Below are 22,292 nucleotides of genomic sequence, written 5' to 3'. Positions count from 1 at the left end.
ACAATGAGTCTGGCTGCTAAACAAGCTGTACAGAGCTGAATTTGTCACTGAATGCCCCTGCCATGGCTACCCAACTCCCAGCCTAGGGGGCTTCTCCAACTCACCATCCTCTGTGCATTTTATAAAGAGCTTCAGACTTTAAACTAAAGAAAATGGACAAGAGAAAGAGCTAAGAAAGTACAAAACCAGAAACAAATTACAGAACACAAAGGCAGTAAACAGAATTTTTGCTTCAGGGGGAAAAAAAAAAAAAAAAAAAAACACAATACTAGAGATATTTACTTAATGTCCCATTGCAGTACACAGAGGCAAATTTTTATATAATATACTATAGCCATTGTAGCTATCAGAGATTAGCAATACATTCTTATTTATTCATCTCTGTGCCAAAAAAATCAAATTAAAATATACATTTCAAGAGCCATAATCGATCTAAACAGTTCATCTTTACATGGAAACTAATTACAACAAGCCTAATAAAAAGTATGTGAAATGTTAAGGATTTTCCCCTTTGATGTACTAAAAAGTTATTAGTCATTTTTACATATTATTTACACTGTAGATCAAAAATTTTAAAAATGCCAATTCTCATCCCAGAATTTGTTTTTAATTGGCTGCTGAGCCTTGCTGGTGGTTTTGGGGATGCCTGTCCCCATGGGGGTACCAGTTGCAGTCTGACTTCACTAGAATGAGCGAAGGTTTCATCATGGAAGCAAAAAAAATATCCCTGAGCCCAACTAGAAAAAAAACCCAGAAACCTGAAAGAGCAGAATGCAGAACATTTTCATTTAAATAAGTTTAATGAACAGCTTTGCTGATTCTAATCACCTCCTCTACCTTTCCTACATCAACGAAGCAGCAGCTACAAGAGCACTGCAGCAACCGATACCTTCTTTTACCTCCAGGTGTGGAAGCAAATAGAAAAGCTGTAAATAAGCCCTGGTACAGTGTGTATTGACAAAGGCTGCCCAGCACGAGCAGCCCTTCCCTCCAGCAGCCCCGCTGCTGAAGCCCTGCTCTGCCCGTGCTGGCCTTTGCCTGGCACGCAGAGCTAGCAGAGGTGGAGAGGCAGCACCCAGCCCAGCACGCGGCCTCCGAGGACACGCGGCCTCCTGCACATCCATCCCCTGCTGTTACAGGACGGCCTGCAAGGGTCCTGCTTCCTGAAAATACTCACCAGATCCTTTTCTGTCTTTTTATAGGCTAAAGCATCAACTTTGGAATCCAGCTCGCCTTGGATTTGGTCTCTCCTTTTCAAAACACCCTTAGTATGGAAGGAAAAAAAATATTAAGTAAACTGCGCCATATTTTATCTCTTTCAGAAAACCATCAAACTTGGCTGTTTGATAAACAAGATCACAGAATGATAAACCATTTAGAAATTTTGACATGATATATGTTTTATCAAAAAAGAAAATTAAAATCATGAAGATTTATTTTTCCATACCTGTACTTTATCTAACAGGTTTTTTAATAATCTTACGAAATCCACAGTCCATGCCACAAGAATCTGCCATACACAATATCACTGCCAGTTGTATGAGCAGCACTGCTACAGCAGTTTAGTTGGTATCAGCTTAACTTACCATATATTCATTTAAAAACAACAACATGAGTTTGCCAAATGTCATGAACTGTAAAATTTACAGTACAAAGTACAATGACTAGAAATGGTATACAAGGAATTATTGAAATTGTGACTTTAACCTTTAATTTTTTAAGTGCCAAATATAGTTCTGGCAAATCAGGGAGAAAAAAAAAAAAAAAAAAAAAAACACCACAAAACCAGAAAAATCAGATCAAGGTATTGTAGGAATGATAGCTTTTCTACCATTAATATATATGCTTATTTTCAGCATATGTAATTTTTACCTCCTTTGAAACTATCTTTTCAGGTATTGGGTTTTTAGCATAATGTCAAAAAATTATTAGAAAGGGGAAGGAATATTACTTGTTAAGCTACAAAACAGGAATAGTATTACAGATTAAATTTCCATTTCTAATGCTCATTTGGTCTGAGACCTTAATGAAGCCTTACAAATGTCTCTTTGTCTTAGCTTCCTCATCTGTAAAAGCACTCTGAGGTATGCTTATCTTACAGAAGTGTTGCAAGGTTTTAGTCTTTTTGAAAAAAAATCTGAAGCATATACATAATGCTTCATATATATACACACACACACACACACATACACACACATATATATGTATATATATACATATATATAAAATTACAAATCTCAAAACCTTCTTTTACATTATCTTGCCACAACTGGTTTTACTGCTTCTTCTGCAGAGATGTTCAGTATTCACCTCTAGCACAGTGCATGTTAAAACAGCACAGGGCACAAGCAGCTCTACCTTCTCTAGCTCGCCTGTTTGACTGAGTTCTCTCTGAAATCCTGACACTTCTATCAAACATGAGAGAATAATTTAAGAGCTTAATTTTCAAATAATTTTTCATCTATAGACAAGTGCTGACTTCTAATGGCAAACAAAGGCACTGTATTTTTAAAAGATATTATACTTTTACAGGTTTTTTGTATAATACTTGCCACAAAACCGACAAATAATTTTATGTGGACCCATAGCTAATTAATGCTGTAATTTCTACCCCGAGGGACAGCAGATTTGCGGGTCAGTTACAAAGGGATTGGTCCAGATCTAAATATTTTAGCTATGAATTCCAACTCTTTTCCCAGCTACAGGCTGAACTATCAACACTGGAAAACACAAGGGTTGTATTGGTTTGGTCACACCTTGTTCTGCACATTTGCATGCGATTTTGGCAGGTCCCTGCAATGAGGGGTTAAACGCACCTCTGGAAAGCTTACTGCTGGGTGACTTCCACAAGGTATTTTTAGATATTTTATTTCAGTGACTAGTATTTCCCTCTCCAAAGTGCAAGAGGGAAATAAGCAGTAAGTAAAATAAAAATCCACGGCAAATGAAGGAAAAGGAACAGTTGTGGAACAGGAATGAGCTACTGAAGGAAGATTTCGCCTCTGGACAAGATCTCATGGCAACCTAATACTGTGTTGCAAGTGCTGCATCAAGAAAGCTACAAGCAGAAAAAAAAAATGCAGTGGGCAGCAGTAAGGTGTGCAGAAGCGCCAGGCAGTCATCCTGGGGCTCGTCCCCAGAAACCTCTCTGTGCTCTGGACAAAACAAAACGCCTAAGAAAGGGCAAGGGCAAGTCAGGCTGCAAAACAGAAGGCAATGGGTGGGCAGCATCTCCTCAGTAGCGTGAAGACAATTGCTCATGGGTAACAGACATAGAAATTCTGAAAAATAAGGTTGGAAGTGTGGGAAAAGAAGACGATGACCTGCAATTTCTAGGGCAGTAATCTCTTCAGATCTTTAAGCAAAGCAGTACCTACCTCCATCTACCAGCAAATAATGAGGCCTGTGAGATACAGAAGATTTTGTATGGCCCTTTTTTCTGTGAAGATTGTTTTCAGGACAGCAGTCATTGCAGCAGAAATTCCTAACTCTCAGTAGCTAAGCCTCACTAAGCAAGTGAAAATACCCTTCAGAGTGCCACCAAAGGCTCAGTTAACTTGGGTCTTGCTCTACCCGTGGACTGTAAGACTCTTGCAGCCCCTATCCAGAAACCACTGCAGCAGGAGCTGGGTTCCCAGCAGTAACACAAGAACAGATTCTGCAGCTGCCATTGCTCAAAACCTAGACAAAGAGGAGTTTGTACACATGTTCCGCTTTCTGCAAAGTGGGCATTATGACATACTGAATTCAGTTACTTAATTATGTTGATTATCCACAAGCACTGACTGTATCAACTCTGGAGTCTGATTTTTTACATCCTCTCCAAGTGTAAGAAAAATACATACATAAAGGGAACTGAGAGCAGTAGCTTATGGCAAAGACTAACACATGCTTATATAATGGTGCAGGGACTGGAAGTTCCCAGCTGTTATAGAAAGAGAAAACATACTTAGCAAGAGCACCTAGAAAGGGAAAAGCCTCTCAGCTCCTTTTCCCACACACAATCTGTTACTCAAGGAGTTCATATTTTGGCAGTGTCAGGGAAGGTCTTTCTCAGCTGCTGTCCCCAAACCCTCACTGCTACAATGCAGAGCTCACTGAAGATGGCAAAACTAGACAGCCAGAGCTGCCTATCAGGCAAAACTATCAAGCTCTTCCTATTTGGAAAGAGCACCTCTTGCCTGACCAGCAAGAGAAACAGGACCAATGGGATTCCCCGATAACAGACACGTATCATATGCTGTGCATGTTTTGTACTGAGTAAATACAGGGACTGTAAAGTCATTATCAGCAGCTACAAATTCTCTCCCAGACATTGTCACTGGACTAAGCCAAATTTTATACTGCGCCATGAAGAGTCCTTCAGGAAAGCTTACCATGAGAATTTCACTGTAGAGAACATATTCATGTAAAATGGGCAGCAGGTGTTCTGAGAGCCCTGCCATTCGCTTCTCGGTAGCCCTGCAGCAGCGGTCGATGCAGCTGGCCATGCCCTTCAGGGACTCTGCTATGGCCTCTTCTGATGCCGACCACAGCGTGTGGATGGGGCCGTACTCCTTCATTTCATTAAAATACTCTTAAAAGGAACATATACATGTATTACTCTTTTCTTCATTAACAGAGGTCTAAGTGACACTAATTGCAACCTTATATTTACTGTGAACCAAGCAAGAGACTGACGCTAATGTTTAAATTTGCTCAAATGACCAAGGTACGCAAACTCCAGTTCATTGTTTATGAATAAACTAATCAATTAATGTATTGTAATTAAGCAGCTCTGAGAAATGTATCAGCAAAAATGCCCCAGACATTCCACAATGACACACATACTCAGGTAGACCTGAAGAGCTGTATTCAGACACCAATGACTTACACTACTTTACAAAGTCTTCATACAGAGCAACAGGAGCCACAGCAGCTGGTCTGACTTGCTGACTTTTTCTGCCCTGAATTCCTCTGCTTCTTCGTAATAGTAATGTTCCAAATACATTCTCAGTTATTAAAATTAGAAGTTTTTTTATGTCCCAAAAGCTTCAGAAGAAACACTGAAGTTCACTCCTGCTTGGCAGGTATCTCCTTCAGTAGTTTTTATTAATTTAAATACAGAGCTATCTTATTAGTTACTTCTCTTATGCTACCAGACCAAGTGATAATCCATAAACAAAGAGAAGGCCCACAAATCCCTGTGCCATTTGGTAGGGCTAAACACAGGCAAGCTGCAGTTCACAGAAGGACACTGTGAACACACTGGCCATGCATTGAAAATGCACTTTTGTCACTACTAAATTTAAAATGAAAATGTGTCATAAGAAAGACGAATACAGTTGTGTGGCACAAAGAGTGTAATATTTACTTTGAGATTATTTGGACAAAAGAAAAACCCTTCTATGGAAGATGTAATCAAGAACCCCATGTTAAGGCACTGCAAGCAGGAATGTTCTCTGTATCACAGCTACCAACAACTCCTATTCACAACAGCGTGGCCCTGCACTCAAGTGTTCTGACAAGTGTTGTTTGGAAAATCTGGTAAGAAGATATAACCTACAACATTTGGGAGCACGTCAAAATTCTTAAGCTTTTCCTAGAAATATTTTGGCACTGATACCTTGAACCTACAGACCTCAGCTACTTTCACTGGAGGGAACAATATCCATAGGAACTCTTCACCAACGTGTATTTTTCTTTTATAACACCCTTTCAATTCAATGAGGACACACAGAGATTTGATATTGCACAAGAAAGCTCAAGGACTCAGTTATTAACACAGTGCAGCTCTTTAAATTATATTATATAGACAAGTAAATACTTTAAGTGCTGCCCAGTAGAAATTCTACTAAACAGGCACAGCCTGAAATCAGGATCATCTCAGAATCTCAGGAAAGTCAGTAACTTAGCATTCCAACTAGATGTGTGAACTGCTCTTACGTAAAGAAAAATTCAGATTAAGCCATCCTTCTTGAGAAAACCCTAGTAGGCACAGCTTACCATAACAAAAATTATGGCCAACAGTAAAGCTATTAAAAAATTAAAATGTACTTTGTCAATGGAAAAAAGGTGAAGAACAAAACTAAACAAAGAGAAGTTTAGATACCTGAAATCAAGACAGCCTCATGTCACTATGAGATTGCACAGAAAGCTGTACATTCCCTTGAAAGATAAAAATCAAAGGTCATTCAGCTTTCCAAAAAGCACATGTTAAAATATTCTTCTAAGTTCCTTATAGGTAGCTGAATGAGATGTTAAAACTCTTCCTATTAAAAAATTATTCAAATTTGAAGGTCCGTCAAAAACATGGCCAGAAAGAAAAACACAATATAAACATAGAAATCTCCCATTTTCCTTGCTTGCTGGAAAGAGTATTTTGCCTGCCACAATGAAAACTCATTTCCTTTTTAATTTCTTAAATCAATAAAACTGATGCATGTTTTCTACTTACCCCTTTCTTCCTTGTAAATTCTATGAGCTATTTTATCTAGTAAGTTTATTTTCTGACTAAATGTTTCCATGTAATTGTTCATTTCTGTAAACATTTCAGGACGATTTTTTATTGCTCCTCTTACTGAGGATGCTACAGCTCTGACGGTCTGTCCCATCCTGCTCAGCAAACCAGGACCCTGCTTCTTGTATGAGGAGAGTTCCTAAAGACAGAACGAGCTCTCTTTACTTCCAGGTACTTTTGATAATTCTCTGAAAATAATAAATAAATTGCTTTTTTTTTCCTTTTTTCCTTTTTTTTTTTTTTTTTTTAAACAAAACTACATACATAAACCTCTGTCTTTTTATTGTATAAACCTTATCATTATCAGACCAATGTCAGAACCATCCCTGTCTTGTGCATTTATTTTCTGAGCAAACACAAGCATGCCATGTATGAGTGTTACAAGAATGGTCAAGGATGGCAGAGAACCTTCACCCCTTCACTCCTCAGGGAATGAAGCTAGTTTGCAATTCAGCTTTTTGAACAGGAAAGAAGAGGTAATGATTACAGAAATAACTCTTTGAGAAAAACAGACAATATTCCAACTGGAGGAAGTAATCCATCTGTTTTTTTCTTAACTCTTTTTTTAAATGTTGCTAGAATAACCTTTGCTGAAATTCAGAGGCAGGTTTTTCTGAGTACTCCAATTTGCAACTGGACAATTTGCAATTTGGACCCATTTTGCAACAATGCAACAGGAAAAGCCTTTTTTTATTTTCTTTTATGAGATTAGTAAAACTTAAAAAAAAAAAAAAAAAAAAAAAAAAAAAAAAAAAAAAAAAAAGCCAGTGCCATGCCAAAACAAATATTAATTAAAACCACTGTTCTCCTCCAAATCTTGGAAACTTACACATGTACCAAAAAAACAGGCAGAGTTGAAATACTATGAATTTGCCACAAAAATCCAACATGCAATAACAAAAACAACCTTAGAAGGTACAGGAATATTCATGGTCATGTGTATAATTACCAAAACCACAGAAGAAAAGGTTATCCAAGTTTATGAATATTCCACAAATCCCTGCCTGCTTCTGCCCTTCTGTAACAAGCCATGGGATGACTCTACTCACTACTGAACCAAGGAGGCTCCTGATACACCCTACTAACACAACATATGGTTTCACGTAACTGTAAATAAAAACAAGGTTATTTTACCCAGGCTTGTGCAGTAAGAAAAATTTTAAAGTCCTCATTAAAAGTTAAAGTTGGATGATCAGCAATACGGTTCAAAAACTTATGTAAAGCTTTTCTTCGAGTCTCAATGAAGTCATCACTAAATCGTTCCACCATTCCCTTCATTATGAATTTTTCAGGCAACGGCTAAGGAAAAAACAGAAGAAATATATTGTATAACTTGCATAAAATTCAAAGTATTACAATAGTTCTTCTGCTTACTAAGAAACATAGGTATACCTTGTAAAATCCACCATGCAATAACTCAAAAGCTGTGTGAAGTTATAACATTCTTATACCATTTTTCTTGTAATATACAGTGCAGAAGAACCCAAGTACAACTAATAAAGGACATAAATTATTGCAAATTACTGCAAATGCCACAATTAAAAACCTAAGAAATACCTTTATGTGATTTTTGTCACATACATATAAAGCTAAGGAAAATAGGTTGGCTTAATGTTTGTGAAAATTCAGAAGCTGAAGAAAGACCTCAAACATCTCTGTATAAAACTGGAGCCATCTTACAAACATAGAAAAATAACTTAAGTTTTAACAAACAAACAGGAATAATCAGTGTTGGGTGTGCTTCTTCAAGTTTGTTCTTCAACCAAAGAAAATCCTGATATCGTCTTCGAACTTCATATTCACTGGAGTCAAATTCACCACGGGTTGTCTGAAAACCAAAAGTAGAAAAAACAGGCTTAGGTTAGAATACCAGAAAAAAAACAGTTTTAGATTTTGGAGAAAACTGAGTACTTGAGGGAATGCATACATTTTATTTGGTCCTTGTTACTGGTTTGCCGTTGTTTTAAAGAACAACGATCAACTCCTTGAAGAGCTAACACATCCTATTTCAGCAAGACATCAAGGTTATATTGGGAGAAAAAAAAAGTGAGCACTAAGCTGCACTTTGTGCAGCGATGTATAATGATTATCTTACCACAATGTTTCCAAGTTATTGCAATAATTACTTTAGTGTGGCATTTTTTCTTTCAGCAATCACAGTTATGTTCGTTACCTTTAGGGCACTTCTTTAAAAGTGATTAGTAATCTGCAAGTGAGGAAAGTCCATTTTTTAGCACTCTGAACAAATCCCAAAGAGCTGACACATGTCCTTGGGACCTGGTGACATTACTCAATAATCCTCACATTCAAAACATGAAAACTTAAGCATATCACAGCAATAACACTTCCTGCACTGCTTAATGGATTCTGCGGCCCATCATTGATTCCAGTTTTGCAGCCCCCTGTTAGAACTTGCCAACAAACCTTTAATGCCTAAAAAAATGATTATTACAGATTACAAAACCGTCAGACCATGAGATTTATTTTACTACTGCTCTGTCTTCTGGAGGCAAGCCACAGAGAGCCCATGTTTTCATTAACATCTGCTATTTAGCATTCGTTGTTACACAGAGATTTATAACGCCATGCAAGTAAATTCTAAAAACCTCAAAACGTGCTTTTGTAATCTAAATATTTTTGAGGGTTGAATAAAAATTTTTCAAGGTATGTGGGAGGAATGCTATTACTTTATCATCAACAGCCAGCACTCCAAATTAAATATGATAAGAAAGGATAGAAGAGATAAAAAAAACCAAAAGCAATCTACCTTACAGCCCTTTCATACTTGCCTGAAGAAAAAAATACTCTCTCGTCTACAGAAACAGGCATAAAGTGAAAATTATTGCTAGCAACCTAACAAAGATAGCTCTCTTCCTACTCATTAAATATTTTATGACAAACTGGTATCTCCTCTTATTTAAAAATGAGTAATTCTCATTTGAAAATTTGCTTTTAAATGAATCTTTAAAAAAAACGCTCAAAGTAAAATAAATTAACAGTGCAGTTCTCAAAATGGAGCCTGCAGAATATTTACTGGAAATCTCAAAAGACCTGGCTGGTCTCACAAGGCTAACTTTCTTCCTTATTTCCTGTAAATAACTTGCACGCAACTAAAAATACACTTAATTGTTTCCTAATACTACGTTTTCATTAGAGAATTGTGGCATTTTCCCCAGAAATCACATGCAACTGTACACGGGAAGCAAACATCCATGTGTTAATGGACGCTGCAATTAGAAAAGAATGGAAAGAGTGTAGGAGGTAACGTTTGTGCAAGACGTAAGACTGGTAGCCTGCAAATCCAAAAGTCATCAATACTTGTGCTAATACAGCATCTTCAAAGTGGATCAGTCCATTGGCTGTTTCCTGTTCTTCCTGAAGATGACAACAGAAAATGTTATTGCCTCACAGCACTCATTTTGCCATTGAATAATTATTAACTATTTTCTCAACATAAAGAATCTAAACATGCATGTATGCAGACTCACACTGAATTTTTTTCCATTATATAGCACAGTTTTGTGCGGTTTTAGTTGTCTATGACTCATGGCAAAATTTAAGTTTAAATTTAGTGATATCCCAGAGAATGGTGTGCAAGAAGAGTGAAAATGGCAATTGTTACCAAAGTAGGCCGTTAAACCACAAACAGATACCTACCTTTGTGACTACTCTGTACGTAATAAATGTTTCAATGGCTGTAACGTGGCTTTCAGGATCATCGACTGTAATGAAGAGATCTCTTAATTCTGGCCCATCTTCAAATTTATATTGGTTTATCATTGATGAGGGGGATAGTGGCACTGAAGGACTGAATGAGTTTACCTCAGTCAGAGATGTATCCTACAGGTAAGACATGAGGACATCCATTATCAATAATCTCTGTATACAAACACGTCTCCACTGCTAAAATGGCAAGCTTTAAAATAATCTGATGGAACAGATAAAACTTGGAGCAGATGAAAGAATTATGTAGTACATGGCAAATCTATTATCCTTTTCAGTATTTGCTTTGGTGAGGATGTAAGAAATGAGATTTATTCAAATATGGATGAAAGACCAAAATACTATTATTTGAGAAGAGTGTTATGCACAGCTAGAAAGAGAACTTGCCTATGAATAGCAAAATTAATTGTGAATCGAGCACCCATTAATTGTGTAGCGTACTTAACAGTTGTATTAAAATTGTTAGAAGCCAGTTACTGAGGACTTAAGATGTATGAATTATCTCTAATTACCTGAACGGGATGGATAAAAAAAAGATGATTCAAAATAAACAAGGAAAAATCCAAATCAGCATTTTTACTGGAATTGGATATTTCAGTTTGTGTTTATTTTAAAATAAAATTGGAAATGGGAAACAATTACAGGTATATAATCTCTTTTATTTTTTCAAGGAAAACAGTAAGTAAGTATGCAGTACAAATTTGCTGCTTAATTTCTAAAAAAAAAAAAGTCAAACCACTGTTTTGCTGAAGCGAAAAATCACTTTTTGATACCACTGACCACTTCCACACAACTCTGTAAAAATATGTCCCCATAGCAACTGCTTCTGCTAGTGCATTCCATGGTGCTCACTCAACTGCTGAGAAACAAGGTGGAAATTGGAAACAGGCAAGAAATCTCATTTTCTTTCTTAGATACAAATCTGAGTAAGATCCACTAATCTAGAATCTTGAAGGATACAGTTATCATGAAAATAAATTGAATTTACTAACTCCATAAAAGAGCATAACAAATTAATAAATCATTAGAAATAATAGAGAAATTGAAATAAATAATTATAAATATCAAATACTGTATATGGCTTTTTTAAATATATGCAATGCAAAGAATTATTTTCATAACAAACTTTAATCTATTTTCTAAGATTTTTCTAAAAGGGTAGTTAGAGTACACTGACTACAAGTGGCAAAGATTTGCCCTCTCCATGCCTTGTTAATTATGGAGGAAGGAAAACAGGGAAGCAGTTAAAGAGAACACTGCTCAAATGCCAGGACTGGAAAAGTGTGAGTTCACACTAACTGGAGTCACGGCGTCATCCCAAGGCTGATCTCACAGGAATGAGCAGAACCCCACTGTAGCGCTGCTGAACTGGGTGAGAGTTGCTTTTTGCCTTTGAATTCAACTGGATCAAAACTTTCTTTGGAAAGAAACACCTAATCTTGTTCTTTTTCCTTGGACTTATCAATGTACTCCCACAAATATGGAGGAGACCATATATACCAGGAATTATGCCCAGAAAGTGTTTCTGTACCAGTTCTCCTCCCATCACTTATGTGCAGTTCTTTGAACAGGGAGACAAAAGCAACACAGAAGACTAAAGACAACACTTTAAACATTACACAGTGGCTTCCTTGTACACCTGTCAGTCATTTTACTTTTACTCAGTGTTTCTACACAATTTCCATAGAGCCAGCACTATCCTGAGTCACGCAGAATAAACAGAGCCGTTCCCAGAGCCCGCTGGCACTTGGCTGCCCATGGACTAGATGAAGAATGAGGACTGCTAGCTCAGAGCAGCCCATGCAATTCAAAGTGCTGAGGCAATGGGAAATTTCCAGGGAAAGAAAAATGCATGCAAGCATGTAAGGGACTTGAATGGCCATATAATTTGAGGAGTAATGACTCTGCAAGGCCTAAATTGGATCAAGGTAAATGCGTTTCATATTTTCTCATTTTCCATGGGGGCATTAATGTCTTAATGTTTCATTCCTTCTTCTAGGTTACTACTAAAAATTGCTCTATTCATGGTGTTTGAAAGTATATGTTTATGTGGAAGGGTTTATGAATATGTGGTTTGAGAAACAAAATATGGGCAATAAAAATCCACAGAATATGCAAGTCTTTGGTTTTGTTTAATACAGCCCTAGTATTCATGTGCACAGGAATGAATACACATGAGTTTTAAACAACCGTGTGTCTGTTTATCCTCATGATAGTTCAGGTTTACTTCCAGTAATTCTTGAAGTTCATGTGACCTAAGTCTGATGTCATCACAGAAACACAGTTTAAAAAAAAAAAAAAAAAGAAAAGATCATTTTCTATACAGCTGTAATTTTGTGGTTGGAACTATGTATTTGTATGCATACAGATGACGGCAGGAGTTTTGTAGCACAGGAAAAACTGACAATTCTTATAGCTCTTGGGTTGTGTAGCCTTCTTCCTCCTCATCCATGCAAAGAGCATCAAGGCCCTATCCCAGAAAATTATATCCTTTTCCACACCTCCCCTATCCCCACCTACCTGCAGTACCCCTTCTCTTTCCAAGCCCCTTCCTCCTGTCAGAACAGTTGGCAGAGCTGTGTGTGCCAGTCCACAAACAGCTTCATGCCTTTTGATTTACTGGCCAAGAGACCAAAACGATAGAAAACCACTGAGCTCCTCACAGCATGAGGGCCGCCTTCTGGGTCTCCTTTCTCTAATACCAGCAGTTACCGTGTCTCAGTCTCACACTGGACTGCAACTGGTCAGTAATGCTCCAAAAGATGTAAGGGAAGAAAACACCCCTACACTCCAGAGCAGCCTCAAAACGGGCTATGCACACAGCTGAGACTGCAGCCCTTTGGAGAAAGCACCAAGTCTGGGGGTTTGTCTAAACAATGCTCCCTCACAGAGCATAGGTCCTTGACCCAAGGTTACCTCTGTGCTCCACCCACCCATCCATCCATCCATCCATCCATCCATCCATCCATCCATCCATCCATCCATCCATCCATCCATCCATCCATCCCTCCCTCCTTCCCTTCCTCCCTCCCAGCAAGGATCCAGAGCTTGCAATAATCTGAAGCTAGGATCCAAAAACAGGTCTTGAGATAAGGGACATGGGGCAGAGTTTGTCTTATAAAGGAATAGCTTGGTTGTTGGAGCACACTTCAAAGGGCAAAGAGATTCAGGAAGACTGATTTATAAGTGAATTTTTTGGCCAAGGAACTATTCTATCTCAAATCCTTGAACTTGAAGAAAAATCTAGAAGAAAAATTAGTCTCTATGCAATTCTGGAGTGGCATATATGTGTTTTTCAGAAATATCATTAAATTTTCTGTAATTATGAAACACGGACAAACACTGTGAAACAGACTTTGAAAGCAGAGGCGTTAAAAAGATTTTAAGTATTAACCAAACCGCTGACAGCTTTGTCAATGCTACTTATCAGTTATCAAGTAATGCAAAAGATAATTGAATGGGTATTTGTGATACAGGCAGTACTCTATACTTTGAAGCTAAGGGAAGAAAGCAGGTTGAAAACATTCCATCTGTGTGACTCATAACTCAGGTCCCAGAATTTGTCTCTGCTGAAAAGAATTCAGAACTTTTTCAGTGGCAGTAGAAACTAGGATAAAGTGAAACGCACATCACATCATGAAATGCTCTATCAGAGCTGCTGAAGATGCTGGTCTGTATATTTGAGATATGTCAGAGGATATCAGGTCAATGGTTTGTAACACTATCAAGTCAAACATCGATGGATTTTCATAAAATAAAAGCCCAGCATTTACATTCTGAGTAATAACTCAGGGTATTGAGGTTGACAATTTTTAAGAATCTCATTTGTCACCATTCTTTAAGCTGGCACATTCCACTGCCTAGACTGAGAAAGATGAAGCAGATGAGAGCGGCAGTGCGGGCTCTGTCCGGCTGCTGCCGTCCCGCTTGGCCTGCAGAGGCTCCACCACTGCCTTACAGACACTGCATGAGGAACCCCATTAAGATGCATTTTAAAACAAGGTAGTCCTGGAACAGTATGTTATGGAAAAATTGGTTTTACAAAACTTAGTTGTAAGCTATATTTAGCCTGTCAGATTTCTTTGACTATATGGAACATGAATAAATAGGGTCTAAAGCCCAAACAACCTCACAGATTTTCATTAGCTCAATAGATCAGATCTCAAATTGCACTTGAAAACAAACCATGCATTTCTGGTTGATATATACAACCACAACATGCAGGTATCCAAGCTTTGGAAGGAAAGCTGTATTTTCATATAATATGACACATTTTCTTGTTTGCAGGAATAACTAATCATGTAGCATGCATTAAGTAGTTAAGATTTCATATATGTAAAAAATATTTGGCACGAATCCAAGTAGAAATTTAAAGATCTCAATATTTGCCATAAAGCAGCAGTAAGTTATATCAACTCCACTTGTTTTTCTTATTCCCAAGGGGAATTGCTCTTGACAAGCAAGCAGCATAAGCATCAATACACTGTGTTGATAAGCAGATACCTTCATGCAGAACTGCCTGAACTTCACTCATAAAAGGAAATGGATGCAAAGTGAGCATAAGGAACTAAAATTATATTTTAGCACTGCTTTTGCATGTAAGTTCAGTGAATAATTAATCTTTTTATGTCAAATCAGGACTGGTGCTTTCCAAGAAAATATAATTCTGGCTCAACCCTAGCTATGCTTTAGAAAACTTTAGAAAACAGGTAACTTAGTGAAATTTGGCCTAATCTCTTACATGTTACAGACTATTAAATTGCCTAAGATTTAAGACCTTCCTGGCCTTAAAAGCCATGAGTTTCAAGAATTCTATTATAGTCAAGAGTTTAAATACATAGCTCCTAAGAAGGAGGTCCTTATTCCAATACTTTTATTCATGCATAATGTAACAGTGTTTCTCACCCACAGATATATAAAAACCACACATTTACTCCCTATGACAATCTGTCCTACGGAATAGAAATACATTGTCACTTTTTCAAATCGTAAATGTAACTGCTACTTCTCTCCCATGGCACACATCCTGTCACAAGATAGCGAACTAGCCCCATATATAATTTTCCATCGTAGCTCTCTGTATGCACTTTTACTTTAGGCGCTGCCTTGATAAGGCAAACAGATCCATGACATGCCCTCTTCTTTAACTGCTGACGAGACAAGAGATAAGTCTCGTCTTAACCTGTACTAAATGAGAAACAGTATGTGGACGCCATATCCCCTTCACTAGTTTAATTAAAACCATCAGCCAGACTGGCACACATGTACCCAGCTGTGCGCTCTCTGAACGAGGACCCTGATACATTGTCAGTTACGTTCATTTTATTCTCTTCATCAAAATTCCTATGTTATCTTCTCAGCTCTTCTATGGGAAGGTGTGAGACTTCATCTTTTAAAAGAAAACTCAAACTGAAACTTGGGAACATTTATTAACATTCAAACACAGCTGCAATTACTAAACACGACTGTTTATTTAATTTACAGATACATACATGGCACCTGACGAACATAAGTGACGATAAGGATACAGCGTGTCCAGATTAGCTGGCACATTTAAGGTAAGCGCAGTCATGACTCGCACTGCTGGTCCGAAGCAGCAACTCCGCGTTTCGTGCCCGAGAAGTCACCCGGGATTGCGGGCGCCGCCGAGCGCCGCCCCGTCAGCCCCGCGCCCTCGGGCAGCCCGGCCCGCCACGGGCCCCCGGTGGCAGCGGGGAGCACCGTGCGTGTGAGGGCGGGGCGGGCAGAGGCCGCGATCGCCGCCCGGGGCGGAGCCGTCGGTCCCGTCCCGTCCGGCCGCGCCACCCCGGCTCGCCCGGCGCCCGCTGGGGCAAAGTACCGGCGAGCCCGCCCGACCGCCCCCGGCGCGCGGGGCGCTGCCGTACCTTGCTGAACACCTCCAGGTCGTCTTCCTCATCGTCCAGCGCCAGCACCTCGGCGGCGGCGAGCAGCGGCCCCTGGGCCGTGCCGAGGGCACCCGCTGCGAGATGCGAGTCGGCTCCCGGCCCTTCCCCGCCGGCGGGGAGCGGCGGCCCCGGTACCCGGCCCTGCGCCTCCATCCTATCCTGCGAGCGCGGGCGGTGGCCCCGCCGCAGCCGCTCCCCGCGGGACCGCAATTGGCGGCTCCCCCGCCCGCCCCTGGCCGCGGCCGGCGCGGGGGGCGCGCCCAGTGCGCAGGAGTGGATGCGGCGGCGGGAGGGCCGCGCTGGGAACGAACGGGCCCGGGAGGTGCCGAGCCTGCCGGCAGGCCCGGGCAACGACCGGGGGGGACTGCGGCTGCGGCCTCTGAGGAGGCGGGACGGGGCGGCTCAACGCCCACAGGCGTGTTCGTGGCGGAGGGGGGACCCCGCCCGGGCCGCCCACGGGGCTGTCGCTGGCCGGAGCCGCTGGGAAGTGTGTGCGGTGCCTCGGTCTGGAGACCTCCGTGTGCTCGCAGGCAGCTGCCCGTTCTGCCTTCGGCAGCCCCCGGGCCCGGTAGGGACGTACGCAGGCTTTCTTTCCTGCGCTCTCCGGGTTGGTCTTTTTTTCCTCCTGGGAGGCGCCCAGGTGCCCCCACCGTGGCAGTAGGCAAAACCCACGCCTTGCTGCTTTGTCTCTTACCTCTCGTACAGCTCTCTTGGGCAGCCGCTCTGTTCCTCGTAGCTGGACCCCTTCGCCGTGGGGTCAGCCGTGTGTCCTGGTGCTGAGGCCAAGGACTACTTTAATGTCAGAAATGTGCTTGTGAGAACAAAGTGACACCACATTACATAAAAAAGCAGCGGGAAGAGAGACACAAAACATTTAAAAGCACCAAAGCTGTCCTTTTTTTTTTTTTTTTTTTTTAAAAAAAAAAAAAAAGTAAAACTATTGGAATTGTGGGATTCGAAGCTGGCAGTATGGAGCTGGAAGTAAGGGCCGGCGCCCTTCGTTGCAGGAGCCAGGGCCGAGAGGGGAAGGTAGCTCTGACCTGCCTGGGCTTCAGCGCTTCCCTGACACCGACTCCGCGCCCGACGCGGCAGCTCCGCGGCGGCGCCGCGCTCGGCACCGAGGCCCGCCTTTGCTCAGTGTGCAACACGGCACGTCTTGCCAGGCGCCGCCTGAAATAGCTGAACTCAACTTCGTGTTTAATGTAAATTTCAAGAGTCGTGGGCGGGTTCTTAAGCAGGCAGATACAACATTGTCTTTGTGTATTTTGGTTCCCTTGCTGTCAAATTAGAAGAGGCAAACCCCGTAATCAAACGAAAGTATTTTTAAAAGTATTCCTTCGTGAAACACTGCTGGCAAATGATGAGGAAATACATTTGACATTTCACGCATTTCAGCGAAGTCTTGAACCACGACTTGAAATAAAGGGATTAAAATAAAAACCAAAAAATGTTCACTGAACTGTGCAAAGAGAAAAAGACTATGTCTGCCTAATTAGAGAGCGTTGACTAAAACATTTTAATTGTTTAAAAAGTACGCTAAAGTTGGTGAGGAGCCGGGCCCGCTCCACGCCTCAGGTGCCAGCAGCATTTGCTCAGGGCCTCTCTCGCACGGAGCCGCCGGCAGAGGGAGATGGGATGCGCCTGTCCTGGAGCCTCGGACACTCGCTGATGGCTGAAGATCTTTAAGTAAGTGAAAATAAAGGTTCTGTAGTTGTAAAATAACTACTGACCCTGGTACGAGATGCCCAGGCTTCTTTTCTTTCCGACCCTGTGTAGACTGTCTCTGCCCTACTGCTTTTTGCCGTGCGGTTTCTTTGGGGTGCTGCCTCCTCACCGGCTGCCACGGGCCCTCGGCTGCGCGCTGCTCCCCTCCAGGTGCTGCAAGGGGCCTGCTGGGGCTCCTTGTAGCGCAGGTGCTTCTCATCTGGCGTCAAATCTCCAGCTCTTCCTACCTCTCTTGTCTTTTACGGTTCCTTTCCAGTGTCTTCGCTGCTCCTGTGACCTCTGATTACCTCCAGGTACCAAAGACTGATGAAAAGTGGCTGTTGCAATATAAATTTTCTACTTTGTCTTTTGTCCATCAGTGAGAAGTGTAGCTGGTTTGTTTTCTGACTTTATATATGGCTGATGGTATATCGTTTCCACTGGCTTTGCCCTTATTTCCACATGTTCTGCTAGAGGCCTGCAGGTTTTCTGAATAGGATAAATACCTACAACCTGTATAATGCCTGAATTTTTAATATGTCTGTATTTAAATTCAGATGACATACTTGTGAAGCAATAACAAAATAAAGCTCATCAAGGATCACAATTTCAGACAATACACATCAGAGATGATAAATAAAGGACAGCCATTCAAAGTATAAAATTGATGTACTGTAGGCTTGAATACTAAGACTTGTTTGAATCATACTAATTTTTCAAAGTTTTACTGTGCTCTTGGATTCTTTATTTCTGTTTGAGAGAAATATCACAAGATGCTTTAATTGGATTTTTTTCTTATAGCTTTTTATTAGCTCATTAATCAAGCTTAAGAAGACATATTTTTAGATTCCTAGCTGGCAGTGCTTATCTTTCTGTGCTTTATATTTGAAGTATCAATCTGTGAGGAAAAGGTATTCATTGTCCTTCACTCTGGAAAAATATGCATTGCATTTACCAGTCATTCAAAGGTTTAATCATCAAAAGAACCCCTGCTGAAACAAAATAGGAGACTGTTCCGTGACCACTTTTCAGCTGCCCTCCCCACCCTCTACCCCAGTCGTCCCTGATTTCTATTGAAAGGGCTGAGTAAACAAATACATCTTCGGGGCACCTTCCCGCCCCTGCTGAGTCCCATGGGGGTTGCCAGCACCTCTCCCCTGCATTGTTTAGCAAAAAGAGTATTTTACAGACTCAGGAATTTTGTGCTCATTTCCTGCTGTAGGACCAGACATGACTTTAAATAGTTGAATATTTTTTCTATTGAAAGACATTGCGGATGGTGTAAATGCAGAGCTACACTTAGCAAAGGGGATTTGCAGGTTTCTCTTGTACTTTTATTTCTGAAGTGCATTGCTATAGATCTTGTTTTGTCTTCATTTCCATGTGTGTATATTCGTAGGCTCCATGTTTCCTGGGCACCAGGGATTTACACATTTTACTGCAGATAACCTTCCCTGAACCTGTGGAATGAGATCTTGGCAATAATTAAGAGACAATACATTAGACGTTGTTATACCATGAACATTGTTGCTCCGCTTATTTAAAGAAATAGGTATTGCACTGAAACAATACTTGACAATGTTTTGCTCGATAAATTTCAACGTTTTGTAAAATATGGTGTTTTGTAAATTCCTATGCAATTTTCATGAAATACTCAAGCTTCACAGGCCCTCCTATTCAGGAACACTAAGTGGAATATTCTCATATGCTGGGGTCGAGCTGCAATTGCCTCCAAATTTTATTTATTCACGTAAGCCCAAAAAAGCTATTTTGTATTACAAAAATGTCAATATTATTCCTACTTGCATTTTCTCTTTTTCTTTGGTAAGAGTGTTGATCCTAGCTAGTAATCCCTTCCAGAGTTGCTTTTCCTTGAACAAATTAAATTTACAAACACCGAAGCAGAACCAAGCTATTCCTTTGCTCTTATGTGCAGGCTGCATGTGATCCCTTTAGGCCACAATACCACTTTGAATGCTTAATGTTGACTTGTCAAGTTTCACCAACTGCACAGTGATGTGGACAGGATTAAATCTTGTTTTATTTCACCATCTCCCTAGCCAGGCAGCAGCGGGGTATGGAGGGCTCATGGTATTTTACTCTGTTCCACCACTGCAGTGCAAATAAGCGTGTTAGTGAATCTGCTGACATTCAGCACCTTGACACAAATGAGAACGTTTTTCTAGGTCTGAAATGGATTGTCAAGTAGCATTCTTGTCAGGGTTGTGTAGTGCATAAGCAGAAGTCATTATGTTTACACCCAGAAGATATTTTGATGGTGAATTAAGGGCTGACCTTCATATCATACCATTTATTAGAGCAAGCTTTTTAGTAAGCTCCATTTAGTGGCTCAGAATAAGGTTAACTATTTATGTTCCATGCCTGAACTCGCAGAGAAGTTGGAACATTAAAACTCTCTACATTGTGAGCTGCTTAGCTTTTCAGCTGCCTCTTGTTTTGTGTTCTTGTGTTATTTTTGTTGTTGTTAATTTAAGTTTGGAGGATTCTTTAATTGGAATATTGTAAAATGATTCATCTGTCAGATGCTGGATATCCTGCAAGCTTATTTTTCTCAGAGACTATCAGACTGTTTTTCCTTTCTGACTGCCCAAAGGAAATTACAATGTAGTGTACTCATAATCATGTTATCTCTTTTATAGCTGCAGATCATTTTTATAGCATTGCGGCTGTACAAAGCCCTGATCAATATCTGAAGATGTGCTATCCTTTTAAGTTATGTTACTGCCAAATTTTAGACATGAAAATATTCCAGGTGAAGCACTATTGGGTTTTGTATATTTTACAGTATCCAAAAACAGTTCTCGAGCTTCATTAGATATGAAAGCATTGGGGTTTTTTGGGGGGGTGAGGGGGTGTAATACTTTGCATTGTTGTCAAATAGAGTCAATACTTTCTAATACAGCATTTTTCTTTCTGCTGAAAAAATGGTTTCCTGTTTTCAAATAAATGCTTTTGTCCTTGTTTTTTGAGGAACTGTGTATTTAGCAATCTGTACTGTATGGCGTGAAATACTAGATAATCCCCTAGTCATAAAGTATGCAAAAAATACTCATACATTACATACATATAAAGACTTAATGAATCATTTTTATACAGGAATTGGAGTTCTCTTTATTTTTAATTTTTCTCATGCCCAGTTTGGAACTCTAGGTAAAGAGAAACAGATTAATACTGGACGCCAGCTATCATCTATTGATGACCAGGTGTAATCCTGCTTGTTAAATAATTCAAAAAAAGGTGACAGTGGTTGATATGAATGTTATTTCTTTACAAGTGTCTGTTTATAATCCATTTAAATTGAAGAATTTTGTACTTCAGCAGGTACAGTGTAATGGCTCTGAAAACACTGTGCGAATTGGTGATCAGTTTTTGACCTTTTAGGCACAGGTTTTGCCACCACTTCAAGGTTAATTGGGCTTTACAGAATTGCTTTCTATGGATTTAGCAATCTTTATGTTCATACATGCTTTCAGTGACCCTCAAAACTTTTTAGCAGATGAGCCTGTTTGTAGTAGGTGAGAGGACTTAAACCAGTACAGAAAACACATTGTGGTTGAATTAACACTCCATATTCATGATGTTTTAATAGACTTATTTTTGTAGATAGCAAATCTGTGTGCCTTTTGCCTTAGTTTATTACTACCAGGATAACTACTAAGAAAGTTTTATATATGAGATTTTTTTCTAAGTCCTCAAATTCACGTCTGAGCTATTGGCATAAAATTTGGAACACACAACCTAATTAACAATTTAATACTAATTGATGGAAAGTGATGTGCATATATGTATTCATAATGCATGTAGAAAGTTCATACTGCAGCTACACTGCTGGAGACTCTCTCTTTTATCTGAGCTCTTCCATAAAACCCTGTATAATACTAATTGTAAAGGACAGTGGTTCAAGGTCATTCTTGCTAAAAGCTTCCACTTTTTGTTCTACAAAGGTCAGAAAATTAAAAAGAAACCCATCATCATAATGCAGAAAATAAAAGTGTGGTTTTGTTTAGTAGATTATGACCCAGAGAAAAGAATTTGAACAGCATGACTGCAAAGAGGTATTTTAAATGATGTATGTGAAACTGCCAAAATGAGAATTGCAGCTGAAGGAAGTGAGCCAGCAGTCTAACTACAATCAATATCCAGGTTAAGTAAACAATTACAGTCTGCCAGAGCTGGAGGAAAATCCACACAGCCTGACAGGGTACCTGAAGTTCCTCATGTATAAATTCTGAATTTACTTCAAGGATAACTTTCTTGTCATTTGCACAGACTGTAAGAGATTTTTTTTTTTTTTTTTTTTTTTTTAATCTGTAAGGCAGAACTGTTCTCTCGTGTATGAAGAGCTTGCAGTTAAGTCCTTGCAAACAAATGATGCATTTTAGTTAATAGTGTTTTATAAATCTGGAAACCGGTGAGACTTGGAAGTGACCAGAGAACAT

The 22,292-nt window shown here is 39.9% G+C and overlaps 1 protein-coding gene across 1 annotated transcript in view; it reads right to left on the bottom strand.

Moving 5' to 3' along the window:
• The window catches only part of SNX7 (sorting nexin 7), a 28,999-nt gene extending 12,575 nt beyond the window's left edge, over positions 1-16,424 (bottom strand). Inside the window, exons 1-7 of the mRNA XM_040072843.2 lie at positions 16,108-16,424; positions 10,157-10,339; positions 8,217-8,327; positions 7,634-7,798; positions 6,437-6,638; positions 4,377-4,576; positions 1,178-1,264 (exon numbers count right to left, since the gene is read on the bottom strand). Of these exons, the coding sequence (XP_039928777.1) occupies positions 1,178-1,264; positions 4,377-4,576; positions 6,437-6,638; positions 7,634-7,798; positions 8,217-8,327; positions 10,157-10,339; positions 16,108-16,281 (1,122 nt within the window). The 5' untranslated portion in view covers positions 16,282-16,424. The remainder of the gene's footprint in view (positions 1-1,177; positions 1,265-4,376; positions 4,577-6,436; positions 6,639-7,633; positions 7,799-8,216; positions 8,328-10,156; positions 10,340-16,107) is intronic.
• Between the last annotated feature and the right edge of the window lie 5,868 nt (positions 16,425-22,292).

The sequence above is a fragment of the Hirundo rustica genome, chromosome 9, assembly GCF_015227805.2.
Source record: "Hirundo rustica isolate bHirRus1 chromosome 9, bHirRus1.pri.v3, whole genome shotgun sequence".
NCBI lineage: Eukaryota > Metazoa > Chordata > Aves > Passeriformes > Hirundinidae > Hirundo > Hirundo rustica.
Note: the sequence above shows the minus strand (reverse complement) of the source record. Positions and strands in the feature narration are given on the sequence as shown.